Below are 23,283 nucleotides of genomic sequence, written 5' to 3' on the forward strand. Positions count from 1 at the left end.
GTTTATCCCCTGATAATAGAAGCTTGATGAGGGCAGTGACTTTATCATGTTCACTGTTGTATCCTCCATACTTACAGATGTGCTAGGATGTAATAATCATGAAATAAATACTTGTTGAATGAGTGAATCTTATGTATATGTCATCATGTATACGAATGATATATATATCACATATACACATGAATCTTATATGTAAATATAGCCAGCAAAAGGCTGCTACTTCTTCAGTTGGAACCAATCTTGAATTTGCATTTGTTTTCCTTTACAGATGGAAATACTGATGAATACTTTGCTATTAATGAAACATCGGGAGACCTCTCCACCACTCGTGCTTTGGACCGGGAACAAGTCAGCAATTTTACCTTAGTCATCCTGTGCTCTGATCTAGGGAATCCACCGAGGAGCTCTCTAGCGCAGTTGCATGTTAGAGTTTTAGATGACAATGACCATGGCCCTTCCTTCCCTACGCTGCATTACCAGGCCTCCGTGAGAGAAGATGCCGAAGTGGGGACATTGGTTCTTGTATTGTCTGCCGTGGACAAGGATGAAGGTCTGAATGGGAAAACTGAGTATTTTCTGGTGGGTGAAACTTCTGGTGCATTCACCATTGATCCTGTGGCGGGGACATTGAGAACCTGCCGCACCTTGGATCGAGAAGCCAGATCTCAGCATACATTGAGAGCTGCGGCCAGAGACTGTAGTGTTCAGGGCTCAAGAAGCACCACAGTAATTATAAAAGTGCATGTCATGGATGTTAATGACAATGACCCAGTGTGGGGGCAGAACCCCTTTGAAATTTTTCTTTCTCCCCAGTCACCTACTAATCAGACAACTGCCATTCTGACAGCCAGTGACCCTGACTTGGGACCCAATGGAACTGTTACGTTTAGTTTTGCAGAGACTCAGCCAATGTTTTCTATTGATAAGTATACAGGAGAAGTTCAGCTTCGGCACAGCCCATCTTCAGAGTATTTTCCAATCTGGCTGCAGTTAAAAGTTATGGACCAAGGGGTCCCAGCCAGGACAGCCCCTGGCCTCTTAGTTGTTCACATGGAAGGAGAAGATGGAAAGATTTCCTTCAGCCACCCTCTGTATAAAGGGACTGTGACTGAAAATTGTGATGCAGGTGAGTGTCCCCTCAAGTTTTTGTATATTGCTTCTGTTTGGCATAATGTTTAAAACCAAGGATCATACAACAAAGTGCTATTGCAGATTCAGCCATAAACTCCTGAGTTCAGCCAATTTTTCATATATCAATTTTATTTTATTAAAAAAAATTTTTTTAGTGTTAATTTATTTTTGAGAGACAGAGAGGTAGACCACGAATGGGAGAAAGGCAAAGAGAGGAAGATACAGAATTTGAAACAGGGTCCAGTCTCTGAGCTGTCAGCACAGAGCCTGACGTGGGCCTCGAACTCACAAAGCATGAGATCATGACCTGGGCTGAAGTCAGACACTTAGCTGACTGAGCCACTCAGTTTTCATCTATAGTGTAGTATTAAAACAATACTGTCAATCAGGGTACCTGGGTGGGTCGGTTGGTTAAGTATCCGACACTTGGTTTTGGCTCAAGTCATGATCTCACTCTTTGTGAGTTTGAGCCATATGTGAGTTCAAGCCCTGGATGGGGCTCTGCACTGACAGTAGGAAGCCTGCTTGGGATTCTCTCTCTCTCTCCTTCTCTCCGCCCCTTCCCTGCACATGCATGCTGTCACTCTACATAAATAAATAAACTTAAAGAAAATACCTTCAAATATAGTAACATACACACACAAACCTTAAAAACAACAAAGAGTGAAAAATACTGAAAAATAAATCATTTAAGGCTTTTGAAGTTTCAGTTAATATAGGTTTACAATCTCAAAAACCTTTTATTTAAATGTATATGAATCCTTAACAAGTGTACATTTCCTAAAGATTTTTAGAAGTACAATAAAAAAGAAGATATGTTGTGTTTCGTGCTTGGGCTCTACCTGAGTTTAATTCCAGATTCAACCACTGCGCCTTCTTGGGCAGCTGAGTCTCTCTGAGCCTCAGTTTCCTAGCCCATAAATTAGGAGCAATAATTATGTCTACCTCATTAACTCTGGGTGCTGAATAAACTAGTTCATGTAAAGCGCTCAGAACAGTGTCTAATACATAGTAAGCATGTAGTAAATAGAAACTACTACTACTGTTATCATTATTACTTCATTTCGATATGGTCAGCAATGGCTTTCAAACTGTGCAGTAATATCTGATCATCAAAGAATTTGGCACAGATAATACAGCTCAAAATAGGCTTCTGTGAGCAGTAACTATTTTTCCTAATAATGCTGAGTTTGTTTTCAATTATTTCCTTACTTGCATTTATGCCATAGCGGAAAGCATAAATAAAAATCAGTTTTAATTATCTTTCTATCCCAAAGTGAAAAGACTTCCTTATAGACAGTTGTAAATTGAAAGACATTTGACTTGGGTAATTATATCTAACTAGAGAGTGGAGAGATGAATCTGCTGATTCTTTCTACCAACCAGGCAGAACACAAGGACTCAAAGAGAAGAGCTTGGTTGTCAAAGGTCTGCTGCACGTGTGCACCTGCTTATGGCATTTTGGGGGGGGGGGTTGTCATTTTATCATTCATTTTCAGTTTATCCATACCTGCATACACCATTATTTAAAAGACAAGCTGCATTTCTCCTAAATTGATTTATTCGTTTCATAGTAAAAATATTTGTGTTACCCATTTTATACTGCTTTCTCTATCAAAAAAAGAATATTCAGTTTAATACTGAATATTAAATGAGGGTTGTTTTCAGTTGCAGATGATTAACTTGACTTTGACTCTTTTTGGAATTATGGTTATCCCATAGGTTGCTTTCATAGAAGGCCTCTTATTGATTCTAAACATTATCAAAAGTAAATTGCAGTCATCTGCATTAAATGAAATAGCTGCAACTTCCAAACTAAGTCAGAAATTTGCAACATATGTTCTTATGTGTAGTGAGACTTCCACATAAGCATTAAATGTTAAACAATATGAGATACTCCTTAGAGCTATATTTGTATTACTCTTAAGAGGCATACATTCTGAGGTGCCTGGGTGGTTCAGTTAGTTAAGCATCCAACTTCAGCTCAGGTCAGGTCATGAACTCATGGTTTGTGAATCCGAGCCCCGCATTGGGCTCTGCGCTGAGAGTTCAGAGCCAGAAGTCTGCTTTGGATTTTGTGTCTCTGCCCCTTCCCCAATCACTCTCTGTCTGTCTACTCCTCCTCCCCTCTCAAAATAAATAAACATTAAAATTTTTTTTTAAAAAGACGCATACATTCCAACACCAGAGTAGAGCCTGATGGAAAGTAAAGTTAGCGTTTTCTAAATAATATAGCACAAAATATAATATATTAATAAATTTTAAAATTGATGGGATAAAATGACAGTATCTTTGAGCCAAGCCTTTGTCTGCAGTGCAAAAATGAACATTTCTCTAAAAGCCCTTGACACTTGGTCTTTATGCCTCTACTTGAATATTTCACTGACTAAGAGTCTAGAAGGGTGGTTCTTAAAGTTTGGAGTGAACCAAATATCTGTAACCCTCCCCTGAAGGTTCTGCGTCATTACGTCTCAGGTCCAAGAATTGTTTTTAACAAGCTCTGCAGGTGATTTGATTTGGAAAGCATTCACATGTTGAACCTAGCTCTCCCTCCTTTCTGTCTATCCATAAATCTAGTTCTGCCCTTAGGAGCACTCCACTACTGAACACAGTCACTCTTTAGATATTTTATTTGCTTTCCATGCATTTTTAAAATTTGAAACAGAGAGAGAGAGTTGGCGTGAGTAGGGGAGAAGAGAGGAGGGAGCAAGAGAAAATCTTATGTAGGCTCCATGTTTAGTGTTCCCTACAACCTTGGGATCATGACCTGAACTGAAACCAGGAGTCAGATGCTCAAGCAACTGAGCCACCCAGTACCCCTCCTTGCAATTTTTTTTAATTGAGTACTATAGGCCTAGTACTTTTCTACTAGGATACATTAGTGAAGGCTAAGAGACTAAGATGCTTGTCCTCATGAGACTAACTTTCTAGCAGGGATACTGAGACAGTGTCAATGAACATAATGAATAACTTTAGTATATGTTAGATGGTAATAAGAGCCATCAAGTAAAGAAAAAATAGAGAAAGGTAAGAAGGAATTAGGTTTTGGGTGGGAGACAAACAGCAGTCTTGGATAGTAGGTAAGGACAGACATCATCAAGCCGACACATTTGGGCAAAGACCTGAAGAGAGGAGACAGCCATTTGTATATTTGGGAGTAGAATATTTCAGAAAAAGGAAGAAGCTAATGGGAGCCTACCTGGTTTGTTCAAAGAACAGCAAAGAGGACCGTGTGACCGAAGCAGAGTAAGCAGAGACCAGAGTGGTAGGAAATGAAGTAGGAGGACTACCAGACCATGTGGGGCCTCGTGGGCCACTGCAGGGACTTTGGTTTGTACTCAAGTAGTTTTCCCTTCTTTAATTCCTTCAGTTATCCTTCACATAATAGGGTTTCCACCCACTACCAGTGAACATTCACAATACAAATTCTGCAGAGTAACGGGCACTAGATATATTATTTTTCAAAAGAACTCGCTTGGAAGTCATCACCGTTATTATACTTTTTCACATCAGTGGATGAAATTTATAAATATTAAGTAATGTGCCTGGGCTTTCCCTAATTGTTAGAATATTCTTTCTCAATTCACTCAGGATCAATTTGTTTGCAGGATTAAACCTAAATAAATATCAATATCCAAAGAAAACATTTCAATGTGAAATTAAGTTGTAGCTTAGTAAATATAATAGTTATGGTTGAATTCAGGAGTGAATTTAAATAACACTAATAAAAACTGCCATGGGAGTGCAAAATTTGCACCTGTTTTCACTTTTGCAATATGCCATTCATTTGTATATCACAGGTTCACTCTGGATAAGAGGCAGTCATTATGGCAGGGAACCACCTTGACTTAACCTGTTTGCCCATCATTCAGGCAGCATCTCCTCAAATCTGTCCAGTCTACTCCCACCCATCACGATTGGGATTAATCAATGTAGTTAAGAGTAACCTGGTCTGAGATTAAAAGTTCATCCAGAAGACAGTGAAGACCAAATTACTTTCTTGCCTCTGAAGGTAGGCCTCATCCTTGAGATTCAGTCAGAAAAGCTAATGAATAAGTAGATGGGAAGACCATCCTGCTAGCTGCACCACTGTGTTTTCTTTGACCTCTGATCAGAGTTGTTCTTCTTAGTCCTCTTGTATTTAGAACAACTTGAATAAATTTGACTGTTATCTTTGTAATAGAACTTAACACTCTAAAAATTAATGTGTTAAATCTTACACATAAAGAGGCGTAGAAATACTTCTGGCAGCACTACAAGCATATGGAATCCATAAACATCCAGGTTGGGATACATTTCAAGACATCTGAAGCAATGGGCTGGGACCTTACTATGAAGAGTAACTATGACATGTTTAAAGGGCATAAAGTCTAAAAGCCTAATTTGAGAGAAAGCTAACCATTGAGCATATAATAGGAAGAAGAAAGAGAGAAGGAAAGGATGACAGTTAAGTAGGGCATTGAATCTGATTGGAGCAACTAACCTGTACCTGGTTCAGCAGAATTTCCTAACCTCCTGTGAGGAAGAGTGACATGGTGCATAACATGTTGATGGACGTTTCCTGCTGGCCTAAGCTTTGGCTGAACATGAATTCAGTTCATATTGCCAGATCATATCACAGACACCAGAAGGTGAATTTTTTTTTTTTTGCTTTGAATTCCAGTGGTTTTAAAAGACCGTAAATCCATTGATTCGTCCTAGGATGCCTTGATATAAATTATTTAATAACATTTTATAGCCTCCAGCATTATTTTCTCCCAAATATATCTTTAGCTTTTCATTCTGTTTTCAAATGAAAAATATGTGCCTATTGGAAGTTTAAGTTTTCTGTGGGCTACTCAAATATCCTATCAGTAGGCACCACTTGACATCTTGAGCGAATTCTGTTTTCTATTATCATAAATTTTCATCAACCCAAACTAATTTTAACATTTAAATGTTCTTTTAAGAAACAAAAAGTTAAAACAAATAACCCTAATGTATTTGTATTTATATTTGTTTAACATTTTTTTCTGGCAAAGCTCACAGGTTTGAGTTTTGATTAACATTGCATTCATCTACAAACAACGTTAAATGTAACACCAACTGTTTAAAATGATACATAGTTTAGTATATAGTTCTCATTTTATTTTTTTGAGATAATTTTTTCACTTTTTTAATTTTTAAAAAATTTACATCCAAGGTAGTTAGCATATAGTGCAACGATGATTTCAGGAGTAGATTCCTTAATGCCTTTTACCCATTTAGCCCATCCCCCTCCCACATCCCCTCCAGTAACCCTCTGTTTGTTCTCCATATTTATGTTTTTGTCCCCCTCCCTGTTTTTATATTATTTTTATTCCCTTCCCTTATCTTCATCTGTTCTCTATTTTAAAGTCCTCATATGAGTGAAGTCATGTGATATTTGTCTTTCTCTGATTGACTAATTTCACTTAGCATAATACCCTCTAGTTCTATCCACATAGTTGCAAATGGAAAGATTTCATTCTTTTTGAGCGAGTAATACTGCATTGTGTGTGTGTGTGTGTGTGTGTGTGTGTGTGTGTGTGTACACACCACATCTTCTTATCCATTCATCCATCAATGGACATTTGGGCTCTTTCCATCCTTTGGCTGCTGTTGATAGTGCTGCTGTAAACACTGGGGTGCATATGTCCCTTTGAAACAGCATACCTGTGTCCCTTAGATAAATACCTAGTAGTGCAATTGCTGGGTTCTATTAATATTTTGAGGAACCTCCATACTGTTTTCCAGAGTGGCTATATCAGTTTGTATTCCCACCAGCAGTGCAAAAGAGATCCTCTTTCTCCTCATCCTTGCCACCACCTATTGTTGTCTGAGTTGTTATGTTAGCCATTCTGATAGGTGTGAAGTGGTATCTCATTGTGGTTTTGATTTCTATTTCCCTGATGATGAGTGACATTGAGCATCATTTCATGTATCTATTGGCCATCTGGATGTCTTCTTTGGAGAAGTGTCTGTTTATCTCTTTAGCCCATTTCTTCACTGGATTATTTGTGTTTCGGGTGTTGAGTTTGATAGGTTCTTTATAGATTTTGGATACTAACTTTTTATCTGATATGTCGTTTGCAAATATCTTCTCCCATTTCATCAGTTGCCTTTTAGTTTTGCTGATTGTTTCCTTCACTGTGCAGAAACTTTTTATTTTGATGAAGTCCCAATAATTCATTTTTACTTTTGTTTCCCTTGTCTTCAGAGATATGTTGAGTAAGAAGTTGCTGCATCCAAGGTCAAAGAGGTTCTTATCTGCTTTCTCCTTGAGAATTTTGATGGCTTCCTGTCTTACATTTAGGTCTTTCATCCATTTAGTTTACTTTTGTGTATGGTGTAAGAAAGTGGTATATGTTCATTTTACTGCAGCTGTCCAGTTTTTTTCCAGCACCACTTGCTGAAGAGATTGTCTTTATTCCATTGAATATTCTTTCCTGCTTTGTCAAAGATTATTTGGCCATACGTTTGTGGGTCCATTTCTGGGTTCTCTATTCTGGTCCATTGATCTGAATGTCTGGTTTTGTGTCAGTACCATACTGTCTTGATGATTACAGCTTTATAATACTGCTTGAAGTCAGAGATTGTGAGCCCTCCTGCTTTGGTTTTCTTTTTCATGATTGCTTTGGCTACTCGGGGTCTTTTTTGGTTCCATACAAATTTTAAGATTGTTTATTCTAGCTCTGTGAAGAATTCTGGTGTTATTTTGATAGGAATTTCATTGAATATGTGGATTGCTTTGGGTAGTGTTAACATTTTAATAATATTTGCTCTTCCTATCCAGGAGTGTGGGATATTCTTCCTTCTTTGTGTGTGTCTTCTTCAATTTCTTTCATAAGCTTTCTATAGTTTTCAGTGTATAGATTTTTCACTTCTTTGGTTAGATTTATTCCTAGGTATTTTATGGTGTTAGGTGCAGTTGTAAATGGGATCAATTCTTTGATTTCTCTTTCTGTTGCTTCATTGTTGGTGTATAGGAATGCAACCAATTTCTGTGCATTGATTTTATATTCTGCCACTGTGCTGAATTTATGGATCAGTTCTAGCAGTTGTTTGGTGAATCTTTTGGGTTTTACATATAGAGTATAATGTCATCTGCGAAGAGTGAAAGTTTGGCCTCCTCCTGGCCAATTTGGCTGACTTTTATTTCTTTATATTGTCTGATTGCTGAGGCTAAGACTTCCAATACTGTGTTGAATAACAGTGGCAAGAGTGCACATCCCTGTCTTTTTCCTGACCTTAGAGGGAAACCTCTCAGTTTTTCCCCATTGAGGATGATATTAGCTTTGGGCCTTTCATATATTGCTTTTATGATCTTGAGGTATGATCCTTCTATCCCTACTTTCTTAAGGCTTTTTTTTTTAATCAAAAAAGGATGCTGTACTTTGTCAAATGCTTTCTCTGCATCTATTGAGAAGATCATGTTGTTCTTGTCCTTTCTTTTATTGATGTAATGAATCACATTGTCTTGCAAATATTGAACCAGCCCTGCATCCCAGGCATAAATCCTACTTGTTCATGGTGAATAATTTTTTTGATGTATTATTGGATCCAGTTGGCTAGTAATCTTGTTGAGGATTTTTGCATCCATGTTCATCAGTGAAATTGGTGTATAGTCCTCTTTTTTAGTGAGGTCTTTGGTTTTGGAATCAAGGTAATACTAGTTTCATAGAAAATGTTTGGAGGTTTTCCCTCCATTTGTATTTTTTTGGAACAGCTTCAAGAGGATGGGTGTTAACTCTTCTTTAAATGTTTGGTAGAATTCCCCTGGAAAGCCATCTCGCCATGGACTCTTGTTTCTTGGAAGATTTTTGATAAATAATTTGATTTCTTTTGGTTATTGGTCTGGTTATGGTCTTTTCAAATTTTCTATTTCTTCCTGTTTCAGTTTTGGTAGTTTATATGTTCTTAGGAATTTGTCCATTTCTTCCAAATTGCCCATTTTATTGGCATATAATTGCTCATAATGTTCTCTTATTATTGTTTTTATTTCTGTGGTGTTGGTTATGATCTCTCCTCTTTCATTCTTGATTTTATTTATTTGGGTCCTTTCCATTTTCTTTTGGATCAAACTTATAGTTCCCATTTTAAAAGCAACTCTTTGGTAGGTAAATCCTTTAAGAGTTGGTCACAGAAAGGGTCACTCTCCAGTATACCAGTTGTCTATAAGAGAGAGGCCGCCTGTACAGCAACATGAGAAAAAGAGTTGAAATTCAAGTGATTCCCCATTCTTTACACTTGCCACTGTTCATCTTTAATCTAGACGGGATTAAATCTAGAGGGACTATAACTGTCCTGAGGGACTATAACTGTCCTGAATATTTTGAAGTGAAAAATAAACCACTTGGTTGTCTGTGGCATTTCAATCCATTCAGTAATTTCAATGGACCTTCTTATGGTTTTCTTTTGTTACCATGAGCGGGAAATATGAAATTATGAATTGTTATGATACTGTGATTAAAAGTAAATACTCAGACCTTAAAAATCTTGAAATAACATTAAAACATAATGATACATGGGGCATTCTAACTAGTGAATTATGCATGTTTCATTTTATATCATAAACAAATCTGATCTTGATAGTATGGAGGACAGTCCTTTCTTCTTTTGGTCCTTTGGCAATAAATTTTGGCTCTTATTCTTGGTAGGCTCGGCACATGTATGTAAAGTATGGTGTGATAGGAGTTGGTGTAGCTGAGTTACCACCCTTCTCCACTCACAGTGTAGGGGCTCTCTTTCTCCTTCTGTAAAGTGGAGATGATAATGATTTCCTCACAGGGCTACTATAAGGATTCAGTGAGGTTGTGTAGTGTATGAATCATTGTTTTTATTGTTATTATTACTATCCTCCTTCTGTCTCAAATCTTTCATTGAATTCTATAACGTTCACTGGGTATAACTTCTTACCAGAGCAACCAGTTGTTACATAGCAATTATATAACAACAGTGAATTACTTTCTGGTTTTAAAGTCTTACCATTCCATTCCATTCCATGTTGTCTCCAAATAAGATAGCAATTATACTTTCCAAGGTGACAAAGTTCCAATAACTATGGAAGTTATGGGAAGAGTTCCCTTAATCTGTGTCATCTATAACTTTGGAACAGGGCCCAACATATAAATTTTTATGATAATGAAAAAAAAGAGAAGCAATTATGTATTACCTGTCATCTTTTTTTCATTATTTTATTGAAGGCCAGTCTCATATTTGGGAAGAGACTCATTGGAATGAGTGCTATCTAACCAGCCATTTACAGGCAGTATGGACTTTCATCACCTTACCTATGACTAAGATAGATCTGGAGGAGATAGAGAAGAATACCTTAGATGAGGCCAGTCTGTCTCAGAGTAAGATAAATATCTCATAAGGTAGCTTTCATCTTTGGAAATTAACCCCAGTCTCACATCTGGGCCTTAGCCATTATAGGCTCAACACCTCATCTTATTAACAAACCAGGGAGTTACTTTCTCCAGGGTTGGAACTTACTAACCAATATGAAAGAGACTGATAGTAGACCAGAATGTCAGTTTTTATGTATATGAAGAACTATAATCACCAGGTGGATTACAACAGTCCTGCCAGGATGAGCAGATCTCTCTTTCTAGGAGAAAGGACACAGGGAGCCATGGTAGAATCAGAAAGTTGCTTATTAATCCTAAACAGTTGATGAGGCTCTCTTGAACTTTCCAGTGTGACCTTGATGGCCTTTCAGTTATCAAAAGAGAGATGAAACAGCTTTTATACCTAGCTAACTTTGAAGTTCTTATGAAGGCCTGGGGAGAAATCTGAGTTAGAAGGGTACTGTGGTAACCCACATGATGAATGACCATAAAGTCACCTGGGAGATTTTATTTTATTTATTCTATTCTATTCTATTTTATATTATTTTTAAAAGTCTATTTATTTATTTTGAGAGAGAAAGAGCACAAGCAGGAGAGAGAAGGGCAGAGAGAGAGAAGAGGAGGGAGACAATTCCAGGCAGTCCCCATACAGAGCCCCACATGGGCCTCAATCATTGGAAGATCCTGACCTGAGCTGAAATCAAGAGTTGGTTGCTTAATTGAGTGAGCCACCCAGGTGTTCCTGGGACGCTTCTAAAAATTACTGCTACCTAGACATCTACAACCCCAAGCAATTAAGTGAGATTTTTGAAGGTACATCGGCACTGTGAATTGGTAGCCCCTCCCATGTAATTATGCATGCAAGCCAAAGGTGGGGATAGAGAGAAGGCCTAGAAAAAATGCAAAATAACAGCAATATTTTGCAAGAGTTGAAGTAACACATCCACCAAAGAGACTGAGGCGGAGGGGCTAGCCAGGGAATCACCAACAAGTCCTGGAAGAGTTTGTTACAGGAACAGGAAAGTGACATATTCAAGAGGTAAGGAGTGGTCAACAATATTTAATTTGCAGCAGAGGTGAGGTATGATAAGGACTAAAAAATGAAAGCTAGTTTAGTTGGAGATCTGTCCCCAGTGCAGAAGTGCATGAAGTAGTGGGCTGCCCCCCAGAGCTCAAAAAACCTCTCCTCCACGGGGTAGGGGAGTGTTTCTAGAGATGGTCTGAGGATGCCGTTTCGGTACAGAGGTAAAGACATGGTAGAAAGGAAGGCATGTCTGAAAAGATAAGTCCATGCATCAAATATAAAGGATAAGACAATAAGAGAAAAAAGATACAGTTAGCAACATGAGGAGTATCCAGAAAGGAAGTTCTGGAGAGTAAGTTCACCTTGGTGAAACAGTTGAAGATTTGGCAAAGAATAGAGACCAGGAGCCAAGACCACCAACATGCCCTCCAGAGTCAGCTGCGGCTGCTTACAAGGAATTGTGTGCAGCCAGATAGAATTCAGCAACTTCAGAGAGGATAGGGACCCTGAGGGTGAACTAAGTCTCTAGAACTTTATTTTAGAAGCCAAGGTGAGTGAGGTGCAGAGCAAACGGGGAGAGAAATTCAGTCTGTTTTCACCAGGCTTGGCTGTGAAGGGTAACAAAGAAACATGGCAGTGGCTTGAAGAGTCTTGAAGATCAGAGGGCATTTTGTTTTGTTTTTGAAAGCTGGAGGAGATTTAGACGTTTGTGATTTATAGCACTGTTAGGTTTACTGAGAAATCTCATTTATATTTGAGTAAAAACCAGAATAAAACACTTAAAAATATTAGGATTTCTTTTCTTTCCCTTTTGTTTTCAATTAGCATCTATTATTTGTGGATATTGAACCCTGATTTCAGATTTATATATTGTAAGGACAGCCATACATCACCTTCAAGCTGTGACAATCAAATGGAATCATTAAAATAGTTGACTATACTACTCATTATGTGGCAGCTAAAAACATCTTAAACAGTGTTTCTTTAATCTAAGTAAAACATAGTTTTTAAGATTTTTTTTGAGACATTTGCTTTGTTTCTTGAAGTAATTGGAAATGTGCCAGCTATCTAACCACCAGAGTTGAGAATAACTCGTATAGAAAAATTACTCCCTTTCTTTCTGGATGTGTGGAGGCTTTGGGTTCTAGTTGGCTTGGGGATGCCAGAAACTGGAAAGGAGAAAAGGGACCAGCTCTTGAAAATGAAGGGAATTTGGAGTCTGGCACTGCAGACTAGACAGCAGATTACTGGAAAATGAGGAGAGATTGCCAGCATCAGGTCTGCAGACAAGATTCGGAGTCTGATCCAACAGTGAAGCAACACTGAAAATTCTCAAGCTCATGCTTTCAATATAGTCTTCTGTAAATCACAAAATTAGAGAGGTAGTAGGAACATCAAGGGGTCACTTTAACACCTGCCTTTCTCTAAATTGTGATGAGTGAATTTCAAGTGATGCAATGCCTCCATTTATAGGTAATCTTCCCTTTAAAAAATTAGGCCACTAAAATCTGTAGCCCCATTAAAAATACATTTCAGACTTAATTTTTTCGACCTCTCATTTCATGTATTAACTCTATCTTGGTTTTCTGACACATCTGTCTTTTCCTAAAGCTCATAAAGGTCAATAAGTGCTTTTTATAGCTTCCTCTATTAATTTCCTTAAGGTGTTCACAAAAGCAAATGTGTTCAAGATTGCATAACATTTACATTTAAAACATGGTTTTCATCTGTTCAAAAATTTTGGAGAATTATTTATTTTGAGATTTTCTGTGCTTTGTCTCATCCCAGGGGTAAATTCTTTGGAAAGTTTTAGTAACATGTGTAGTCATTTTTGATGATGGGAAGGTGGGGGAGAGAAAATCAACTTTTCTTCCAGAATTTACCATCATAAATAATCATTTTTCAGTGCACAGTACAGTAGTGATATCAGTCGGCCCATCATTGTGCAAGGGGTTTCTAGAACATTTTCATCTTTCAAAACGGAAACTATACTCCTTGCACAACTCTTTCCCTTCCCTCCAGTTTCTAGCAACTGCCATTCTACTTCTGGGGCTGAGAGTGTGACTACTTTAAATACCTCAAATAAATAGTCAATGAAGTATTTGTCTTTTTGTGACTGCCTTATTCACAAAATCAAGGTTCCTCAATGCCTATGGACATTTCCTTCTTTTGAAAGGCTGAAATAATATTGTATGAATGTACTACATTTCTTTAACTCCTTATCCATTGAAGGATATTTAGATTGTTTGTAAATAATGTTGCAGTGGCCATGGGTATGCAAATATCCCTTTGAGACCTTATTTTCAGTTCTTTGAATATATACCCAGTGGGATATCTGGATATATGACAACTCTAATTTTAATTTTTAGAGGGACTTTTCTACTGTGTTCCATAGGGGCTATACCATTTTATAACACCACTAAGAGTGTTCAAGGATTCCAATTTCAACATATTCTCACCAACACTTGTTATTTTCTGTTTTTAATTTTTGTTTTATAATAATCATCCTAACTGATGCAAGGTGATATCTTGTGGTTTTGATTTGCATTTTCCTGATGATTAGTGATATTGAACATCTTTTAAAAACCTGTTGGTCATTTTGGGTTAAGCTTCTGACTCTTGATTTTGCCCCAGGTCATGATCTCAAGGTTTTTTAGTTAGAGCCCCACATTGGGCTTGGTGCTGACAGAGGAGAGCCTGCTTGGGATTCTCTCTCTTTCTCTCTGTCTTTCTGCCCACCCCTGCTCTTGTGCACTCTTTCTCTGAAAATAAATTAATAAACAGTAAAAAAATATAAGTGCATGAGAGTTTCTTTCTGGAATCTTCATGCCAGTATCAGACTGGTTGATTACACTAGCTCTTTACTGTTGAAGTTAGTTAAGTGTGAAGCCTTCAGCTGTTTGTTTTTTCTCAAGATTGTTTTGGCTATTTGGAGGAATTTGAGATTCCATATGAATTTTAAAATTCTTTTTTTCATTTCTGTAAAAAAGATTCCATTGAGATTTTTATATGGATTACATTAATTCCATAGAGTGTATTGGGTGGTATAGACATTTTAGCATTTTAAGTCTTCCACTCCTCATGAAGTGGACACAGAATGTCTTTCTATTTATTTGTGTCTTCTATAATTTATTTTAGCAATGTTTTATAGTTTTTAGTGTATAAATCTTTCACCTCGTTGGTTAAGTTTATCAATTTTTTTCATGTTATTGCAAATGGGATTGTTTTCCTAATTTCTTTTTTCAGATTGTGTATTATTAGTGCATAGAAACACAAGTGATTTTTGAGTGGTGATTTTGTATTCTACAACTTTGCTGAATTCATTTATTAGTTCTAACTAGTGTGTGTGTGTGTGTAATTTTTACGGTTTTCTGCATATAAGATCATGTAAGAACAACGATCATTTCATTCTTGTTTTCTGACTTTTATGCTTGTAATTTCAAAACCTGATTTCTTTGGCTCAGACTTTCAGTACTATATATAGCAAATAAGTTGCAAGAGTGCGCATTCTTGCCTTGTTCCTGGTTGAAAAGCTTTTCAATTTCACTGTTGAGTAAGAATGCTAGAGCTTTGGACTTTTCTTATATGGCCTTTATTATGTATGGTAATTTCCTTCTGTTCCTAGTTTATTGAGTGTGTTTATCATGAAAGTGTTGAATTTTGCCAAATGCTTTTACTGTATGTATTGAGATGATCATGTGATTTTTACTCTTTATTCCGTTAAGGTGGTGTATCACATTGATTGATTTTCCTACATTGAACCATCATTGCATACCAGGAATAGATCCCACATTGCTATGACATATGATCCTTTTAATGTGCTATTGAATTTGGTTTGTTGGTATTTTGTTGAGGTTCTTTGCATTTATATTCATTTGGGATATTAGTCTGTAGTTTTCTTGTAGTGTTTCTGGTTTTGGCATCAGAGTAATGCTGGCCTTATAAAATAAGTTTGGAAGTATTGTCTTCAACATTTTGGAAGAGTGTGAGAAAGATTGGTGTTAATTCTTTAAATGTTTGGTAGGCTTCACCAGTGAAGCAATCTGGTCCTTTTATGGGGAGATTTTGATTACTGATTCAATCTTCTTACTAGTTATATATACATGTGTTCAGATTTTTTTCTTTCTTCAAATTCAATTTTGGTAGGGTGTATGTTTCTAGAAATTCATTCTTTTCTCCTGGGTTATCTTATTTTTTGGTGTATCATTGTTCATAGAAGTCTCTAATGATCCTTATATTTCTGTGGCATCATTTGTAGTATTTCCTCTTTCATTTCCAATTTTTGTTACTTGAGTATTTTTTACATTTTTCTTTGTCTAGCCAAAGGATTTGTCAATTTTGGTGATTTTTAAGTTTATTTTATTTCTTTTGAGAGAGAGCATGCATGAGAGTTAAGAGTGCACAAGTGGGGAGGGGCAGAGAAAAAGAGGGAGAGAGAGAATCCTAAGCAGGCTCCACACTGTCCACACGGAGCCCAGTGTAGTGCTTGTACTCATGAACCCATGAGATCATGACCTGAGTGGAAGTCAGATGCTTAACTGACTAAACTACCTAGGAGCCCCAATTTTGCTGATTTTTTAAAAAATAACTTACGTTTTCAATAGAACTCCCCTATGACCCAGCAATAGTACTGCTAGGGATTTACTCAAAGAATACAGAAGTGCTGATGCATAGGAGCACATGTACCCCTATGTTCATGTTTCTACAACAGCCAAATCATGGAAAGAGCCTAAATGTCCATCACCTGATGAATGGATCAAGAAGATGTGGTATATATATACAATGGGGTACTATATGGCAATGAGGAAGAATGAAATCTGGCCATTTGTAGCAAAGTAGATGGACCTCGAGGGTGTCATGCTAAGTGGAATAAGTCAGGCAGAGAAGGACAGATACCATATGTTTATACTTAGTCTAACAGGAGAAACCTAACAGAGGACCATAGGGAGAGGAAGGGGAAAAGAGAGCTGGGGAGAGGGAGGGACACAAATCATGAGAGACTATTGAATACTGAAAACAGACCATGGACTGAAGAGGGAGGAGGAAGGAGGGAAGGGGTGATGGTCATGGTGGGAGGTACTTGTGGGGAGAAGCACTGGGTGTTATATGGAAACCAATTTGACAATAAACTATTAAATAAAAAAAAAACTTACTTTTAGTTGTTTTTCCTCTTGATTTTTCCTACTTTACCTATTTCTGTTCTAATATTCTTTCTTCTAACTTTGCTTTTAATTTGTTCCATTTTCTAGTTTATTGAGTTGTAAAGTTAAGTTGTTGATGTGCAGTCTTTCTTCTTTTTTGAACGTAGGCATGTGTTGCTGTAAAATTCCCTTAGTATTGTTTTTGCTACAGCCTATGTTTTGGTATGTTGTATTTTTGTTTCATTTATTTCAAGACATTATCTAATTATCCTTTAGATTTTTTCATTGACCTACTAATTGTAGAGTTGTTAAGAGTTGTTATTTAATTTCAGTGTGTCTGTGAATATTCTAGTTTTCCTTTGCTATTGATTACTACTTTCATTCCATTGTAGTTAGATACTTGGTATGATTTTAATATTCTTAAATTTGTTAAGACTGCTGCTGTTCCCTAATGTGTCATCTGTCCTGGCGAATGTGCACTAAAGGAACAAGTGGGAGCATATAATACACTTGAGGATGTGTATCATGCTGTTGTTGGGTAGAGTGTTCTCTGTCTGTCTCTTTGGTCCAATTAGTCTATAATATTATTCAAGTCCTTCTTTTTTTTTATTGCTCTTCTAACTGTTTGATCTATCCATTATTGAAAGTGAGGTATTGAAATCTTCTACTGTTATTGTGTTACTGTTTCTCCCCACAATTCTATCAGTATTTTCTTCATATATTTGGGTGTTCTATTAGGTGCATATATTATTTATAATTGTTTTATCTTCCTGGTGAATAGAAATTTTTATGTAGTGTTCTTCTTTGTCTCGTGAGAGTTTCTGACTTACACTGTATTTTGTCCTATGTAAGTATAATCTCCCCTGTTGTCTTTTGGATACTATTTGCATGGAATATCTTTTCCCATCTTTCCACTTGCAGCCTATGTCTGTCCTTTATCTAAAGTCAGTTTTTTGGTGGTAGTATATACTTGGATCTTGTTTTTTTAATCCATTCAGCTATTCCATGTTTCTTGATTGAGGTGTTTCATCAGTTTAGATTTTTAAAAATTACTGATAGGGAAGGACTTAGTACAGCCATTTTTAAAGATTATTTTATGAAGGGGCACCTGGCTGGCTTAGTCGGTTAAGCATCTGACTTCGGCTCAGGTCATGATCTCATGGTTAATGGGTTCAAGCTCCACATCAGGGCTGACAGCTCAGAGCCTGGGGCCTGCGTGGATTTTGTGTCTCCCTGTCTGTCTGCCCCTCCCCCCCCTCAAAAATAAATAAAATATTTTAAAAGTTTTTTTAAATTGTCTTGTGTATGTTTTTCATTTTGTTCCTTTCTTCTCTTGCCACCTTCCCTTGTGTTGCATTAGCTTTTTTGTAGTGACATGTTTTGAGTTCCTTCTTATTTCCATTTGTATTTCATCTATAGATATTTTCTTTGTGGTTACCCTGGGAACTACATAACACATATTCTAGTTTTAACAATTTGTTTTAAACTAGTAACAGTTAACTTCAATCGCATAGAAAAAAAAACTGCCTTTTTACTTCTTCCCACTTTGTTATTGATTTCATAAATTACATCTTTTAATATTTTTATCCATTTACATAGTTTTATAGTCATACTGATTTCTTATGCTTTTATCTCTTAAACTTTACATCAGAAATAAAATGATTTATATGCCACCATTACAGTGTTGTGAGATTTGGTATTGTATATTTACCTTTACCAGAGAGCTTCATATTTTCATATGCTTTCATGTTGCTAGCTAGTGTCCTTTCATTGCAACTAGAAGCATTTATCCTTTCTTGTCAGGCAGGTTTAGTGGTGATGAGCTCTCTCAGCTTTTGTTTATCTGAGAAGATATTTCTTTCTTTCTCATCTCCAAAGGGCAGTTTTGCTGGATATAGTATCTTGGTGGCAGCTTTTTTCTTTTAGCACTTTGATTGTATCATACCACTCCTTTCTGGAGCTTCTTATAAGAGCTTTTTGGACTATATTGTTCAATCAGTCTCTCTATAGGGGATGAGGTTCAGGGCTTTCTATTCAGCCATCTTGCTGATGTTAGTCCTACCTTTTTGTATTAAATGATTGAAATATGTTCAGTATTTCAGTGACTGGATGATTAAGAGATATTGGATAGTTTAAAATCATTGAAATGTTTTAAAAAATCTCAAGTCAGTCATCAATAAAATACTTGCACTGCTTAGAAATGACAAAAGTAAAACTCTAGAAGTATTTGCTCATGAGTAGCTCTGAATAAAATGTTTTTATTATTATTTCACCTAAAATTTTCCATGAATATTGATTTTTATAGGCACATAACACTGTTACATAATTCTTTTATTTCTTAAAAATATTTATCCCTTTGTTTTTGAGAGAGAGAGAGAGAGAGAGCATGTGTGCATGAACATACACGTGAGTAAGGGAAGGGCAGAGAGAATCCCCAGCAGGCTCCACGATGTAAGCACAGAGCTGATGCAGGGCTCTATCCCATGAACTGTGAGATGGTGATCTGAGCTGAAATCCAGTTCGATGCTTAACTGACTGAGCCACCAGGCACCCCTGTAACTCTGCATTTGAATAGATAGTTTGCTGCTGCTGCAGATGATATTTGTAGTTTTAATGTTTACTATTTATTTCATTTTTGAAAGAGAGAGAGAGAGAGAGAGAGAGAGAGAGAGAGAGAGAGAGAGAGACAGAGACAGAGACAGTGCCTGAGCCGGGGAGGGGCAGAGAGAGGGAGACACAGAATCTGAAGCAGGCCCCAGGCTCCAAGCTCAGCCCAGAGCCCAATGCAGGGCTGGAACTCATGAACCAAGAGATCATGACCTGAGCCAAAGTTGGACGCTTAACCGACTAAGCCACCCAGGTTCCCCTGATAATACTTTCTTAACTGTATTTTTGTAAAGAAAAAAAAAAAAAAAGAACATTGAATGCGTTACAGTTTTGACTCAATGTTAGACTTACAGTGAAATTCATAAAAGCTGAAAATATAAATTTTTCTATGTGTTTCAGTTGCCACATGGGATTTAAAGTTGGTTTTTGGGGCACCTGGGTGGCTCAGTCGGTTAGGCCTCCGGCTTCGGCTCAGGTCAGATCTCACGTTCGTGGGCTCGAGCCCTGCATCGGGCTCTGTGCTGACAGCTAGCTCAGAGCCTGGAGCCTGCTTCCAGTTCTGTGTCTCCTTCTCTCTCTGCCCCTCCCCCTCTCATGCTCTGTCTCTCTCAGTATCAAAAATAAATAAAACAAAAAAAAATTTATAAAAAAATTTATAAAGTTGGTTTTCATTTTATCATTTCTACCTTAATGTGAAATGAGCAGTAATTGTAAAACGTCTCTAGATTCCCAGAGACAGACTTTTACTTAAAATGTGCACAATAAGCCAAGACCTAGAAGGATCTGAGGCCCGTTAGTTATTTTCTCTTTTTGGGGCAACCTCAAATTTAAATGTCATCCAAGGAAGAACATATAGAACTATCTGTAGCTCTTTGCTGACTTCTAGCATCTAGTTTGAAATATTGTCACTGAATGAAATTCTTTGTGCGCTACAGTTTTATTCGATATGAACATTTTATTTGCAATAACAACAGGATTGTTCCTTTTCTAAGAGAGGCCATCTATGATTCTTATTTACAATTCTTTGCTTATCTTTGTTATCTTACATGCAAGATCTCCATGTTTTCTTTTGTAATCAGGCATATAATTAAAGCATCCTAACCCATGGAGAAAAAGCCATCAGCAAGACTGTACATCTTCCCTGCATAGCTGTTTCTCTTCTTACTGCTGCTCTTAAGAATATATGACAAGCCAGTTGAAATAAAATTTCCTGTGTTTACACACTAAATTATATCAGGAAGCACAGAATTGTGATTGCGCACTAAACATACTGCACTACTATGAAGGCATATTACTACTGAAAATGTAAGGCATTTTTATATTAGCAAGACCCTTCCTAACATGTAAGAAAATAAACATCACATTATAATGCAGCTTGAAAGATTCTCAACATGTGCAGCAACTTGATTCTACCATGATTGATTAAAATCCTTTACATTGTCACTAAATGACTTCATAACTGGCTTGAAACCAACCACCACTTGGAAGAAAACCTGAGAGACTTTTGAATTCTGAAAACTAACCAAGGGTTGAAGGGGGGTGGGGGAAAGAGGTGGTGGTGATGGAGGAGGGCTCTTGTGGGGAAGAGCACTGGGTGTTATATGGAAACCAATTTGACAATAAACTATTAAAAAATGGTTTTGAAACTTTGTCACAGTTTATGTTATAAATAATGTTTTTAAAGAGTAATATATCCAATTTTGGTTTTCCCATTCTTTCTCCATAATGAATTCTATTCTATGCCTTTTTTCCATGAATTTTCAATTCCGTAAATAGTGTCATAGACTTGTTTCCTTAAATATATATAGCGATCACTGCATTTTTCTTTGAGTGTTAAGTGTTGAAAAGGCTCTTGGGGAAAATATTATCTGTTCCAGGGCCTTTTCTTTCTTTTCTTCTTTTTGGTGAAAGCCTTTGAAGTATCCAGGGGAAAAAAAGCATATCTATTGATTTGGCCTGGTGTAGGGATTGTTTTAACTGTACCTTCGAGCAAGATGGCTTCCAAGCTTGTTCCCTGGGGCCTTCACAGAAGTCAATGAGGAAGCCCAACAAAGGTCTTGAATAGGTGGTATTTTTTTTTAACTACTGCAAATCCCACTGTCAGATATTGTCTTATAACAGCGAGTGGTGTGTGTGTGTGTGTGTGTGTGTGTGTGTGTGTGTGTGTGTGTGTTAGCATTATGTTAAAAAAACATTATGCTGTTGGTTAAGAAGAGTCCTATAGGCAGAAAAGTATTCTTCTGGCTTCTCAGGCTAGAACACTTCGATGAACATCTCCATCTCATACTTCCTCTTTCTCTTCTGTTACCACCTTTCTTCCCATATTTACCAGGAACCTATTATTTACAAATGGACAAATTTTTGATATAGGGAACAATATTGATTCTCAAAAAGGTATGCTATGCATAAGAAAATAGGCACTCCATGATTTTCAAGTATATGAAATTTTAGAGGCAAAAGTAATCTTGAGTTGCAGAAATATGTGGGACACAGATAGAAAACCTCCTGTGTTCTCATGGAATTAAGTCCAATTTAGTAGAAAGATGAGATTGGTCTTCAAGTGTTTAAGTACAAGTCCACGGATGAAAAATAAGTACTGCAATCTAGGTGCCAGAAGGGCTGATAACAAAAAGGAGAGATTGTCTTGTCTGTCAGGGATGGTAAATGAGCAGACTCAGAACTTTAGTCAGGCCACAGCTGTGTTTTGTTCAACTCATGTGATGCCTTAAGTTTTTCCCCTAAATTAAATTACTTTCTGACATTTATGAATTGGGATATTTCACATGAAAACAAATATGAATTTTTGAGCTTCTCTTGACCAGAATTTAAAGCTTCCTGAAGCCTGCTTTCCCTTCCGTGCTGGCAGTGATGAGTTGAAGCTGAGTGTTTCAGGTACATCAGGCAGTCTCTGGCTTTTTCCACCCATCTGGCTTCTTCATTTGTCCATGCTCTTACTTTTACCAAAGGCATCTGAATTGATGATCCCTGCTCTGTGCTCCTCTCTGACACCAGGTCAGCACCTGTGTTCTTCTCAAATGTTCCCTTTCAGTTTTCTTCTTGTTCCAATAAGCACATGAGAAGATTCACATCATCAGACATCAGGAAAATTAGAATTAGAACCACAATGAGATACTACCACACATCCATTAGAAGGATTAAAATTAGGAAGACTGACAACACAAGTGGATATGGAGCAACTAGAATTATTAAAAGTTGCTAGCAGGAATGTAAAATGGTATAGCATCATTTTGGAAAATAGTGGGGCAGTTTTTTATTATGTTAAACATACATTCACTGTATGTGTTAACCCTTGAGGAATGAAAACATGTGTCCACACAAACACTGTTACATGGATGTTTACAGCAACTTTATTCAAAATAGCTCCAAACTAAAAACAGTCCAAACACCCATATATAAAAAATGGATCAACACATTGTGGTATGCCCATTTAGTACAATATACAACAAAATGGAATGAACTATTCATACACAGAATAACGTATTTGATTCCCCAAAAATGATTCCAATCAAGGAAAACAGATGATGTATACATTGTATGTGTATGAAATTTTAGGGGCAAAACAAAGTAATAAATCAGTGATTGTCTAGCACTAGAAGTAAGAGGAAAGTGGCTGCAGAAAGTCACAAGGGAATTTTTTGGAGTGATAGAAATATTCTACATCTTGATCGTGATGGTAGTCACACAGGTGCATATAGTTGTTAAAACTTACATAACAGTATACTTAAAATATGTGTATATTATTGTATTTACCTTAGTAAAGTTGATTAAATAAAATCATAATTAAAAAAAACTAAAAGGATGGCAGTTAAAAGAGGAGGACAGATAGCCTAGAAAGGAAATAAAACAGAAGCAGCAAAGAGCATAAGCTATGATACATGAAGACAGCAAGGTGCTAACTTGGGGCCCAAATGGATTCTTGAGACCCTTTCAGTGAAATCCCAGTTCTAATCATACCAATGGTTCCACTGCCTCCCTCAGTGTTTGCTTTCATGCTGGTGATCAGTCTGTT

The 23,283-nt window shown here is 37.0% G+C and overlaps 1 protein-coding gene across 1 annotated transcript in view; it reads left to right on the forward strand.

The window, feature by feature from the left end:
- The window catches only part of DCHS2 (dachsous cadherin-related 2), a 130,631-nt gene that overhangs the window by 67,515 nt on the left and 39,833 nt on the right, over window positions 1–23,283 (forward strand). The window contains 1 exon segment of the mRNA XM_029950767.1: window positions 269–1,126. Coding sequence (XP_029806627.1) covers window positions 269–1,126 — 858 coding nt within the window.

Source organism: Suricata suricatta, chromosome 1, assembly GCF_006229205.1.
Source record: "Suricata suricatta isolate VVHF042 chromosome 1, meerkat_22Aug2017_6uvM2_HiC, whole genome shotgun sequence".
In the NCBI taxonomy this organism is placed as follows: Eukaryota; Metazoa; Chordata; class Mammalia; order Carnivora; family Herpestidae; genus Suricata; species Suricata suricatta.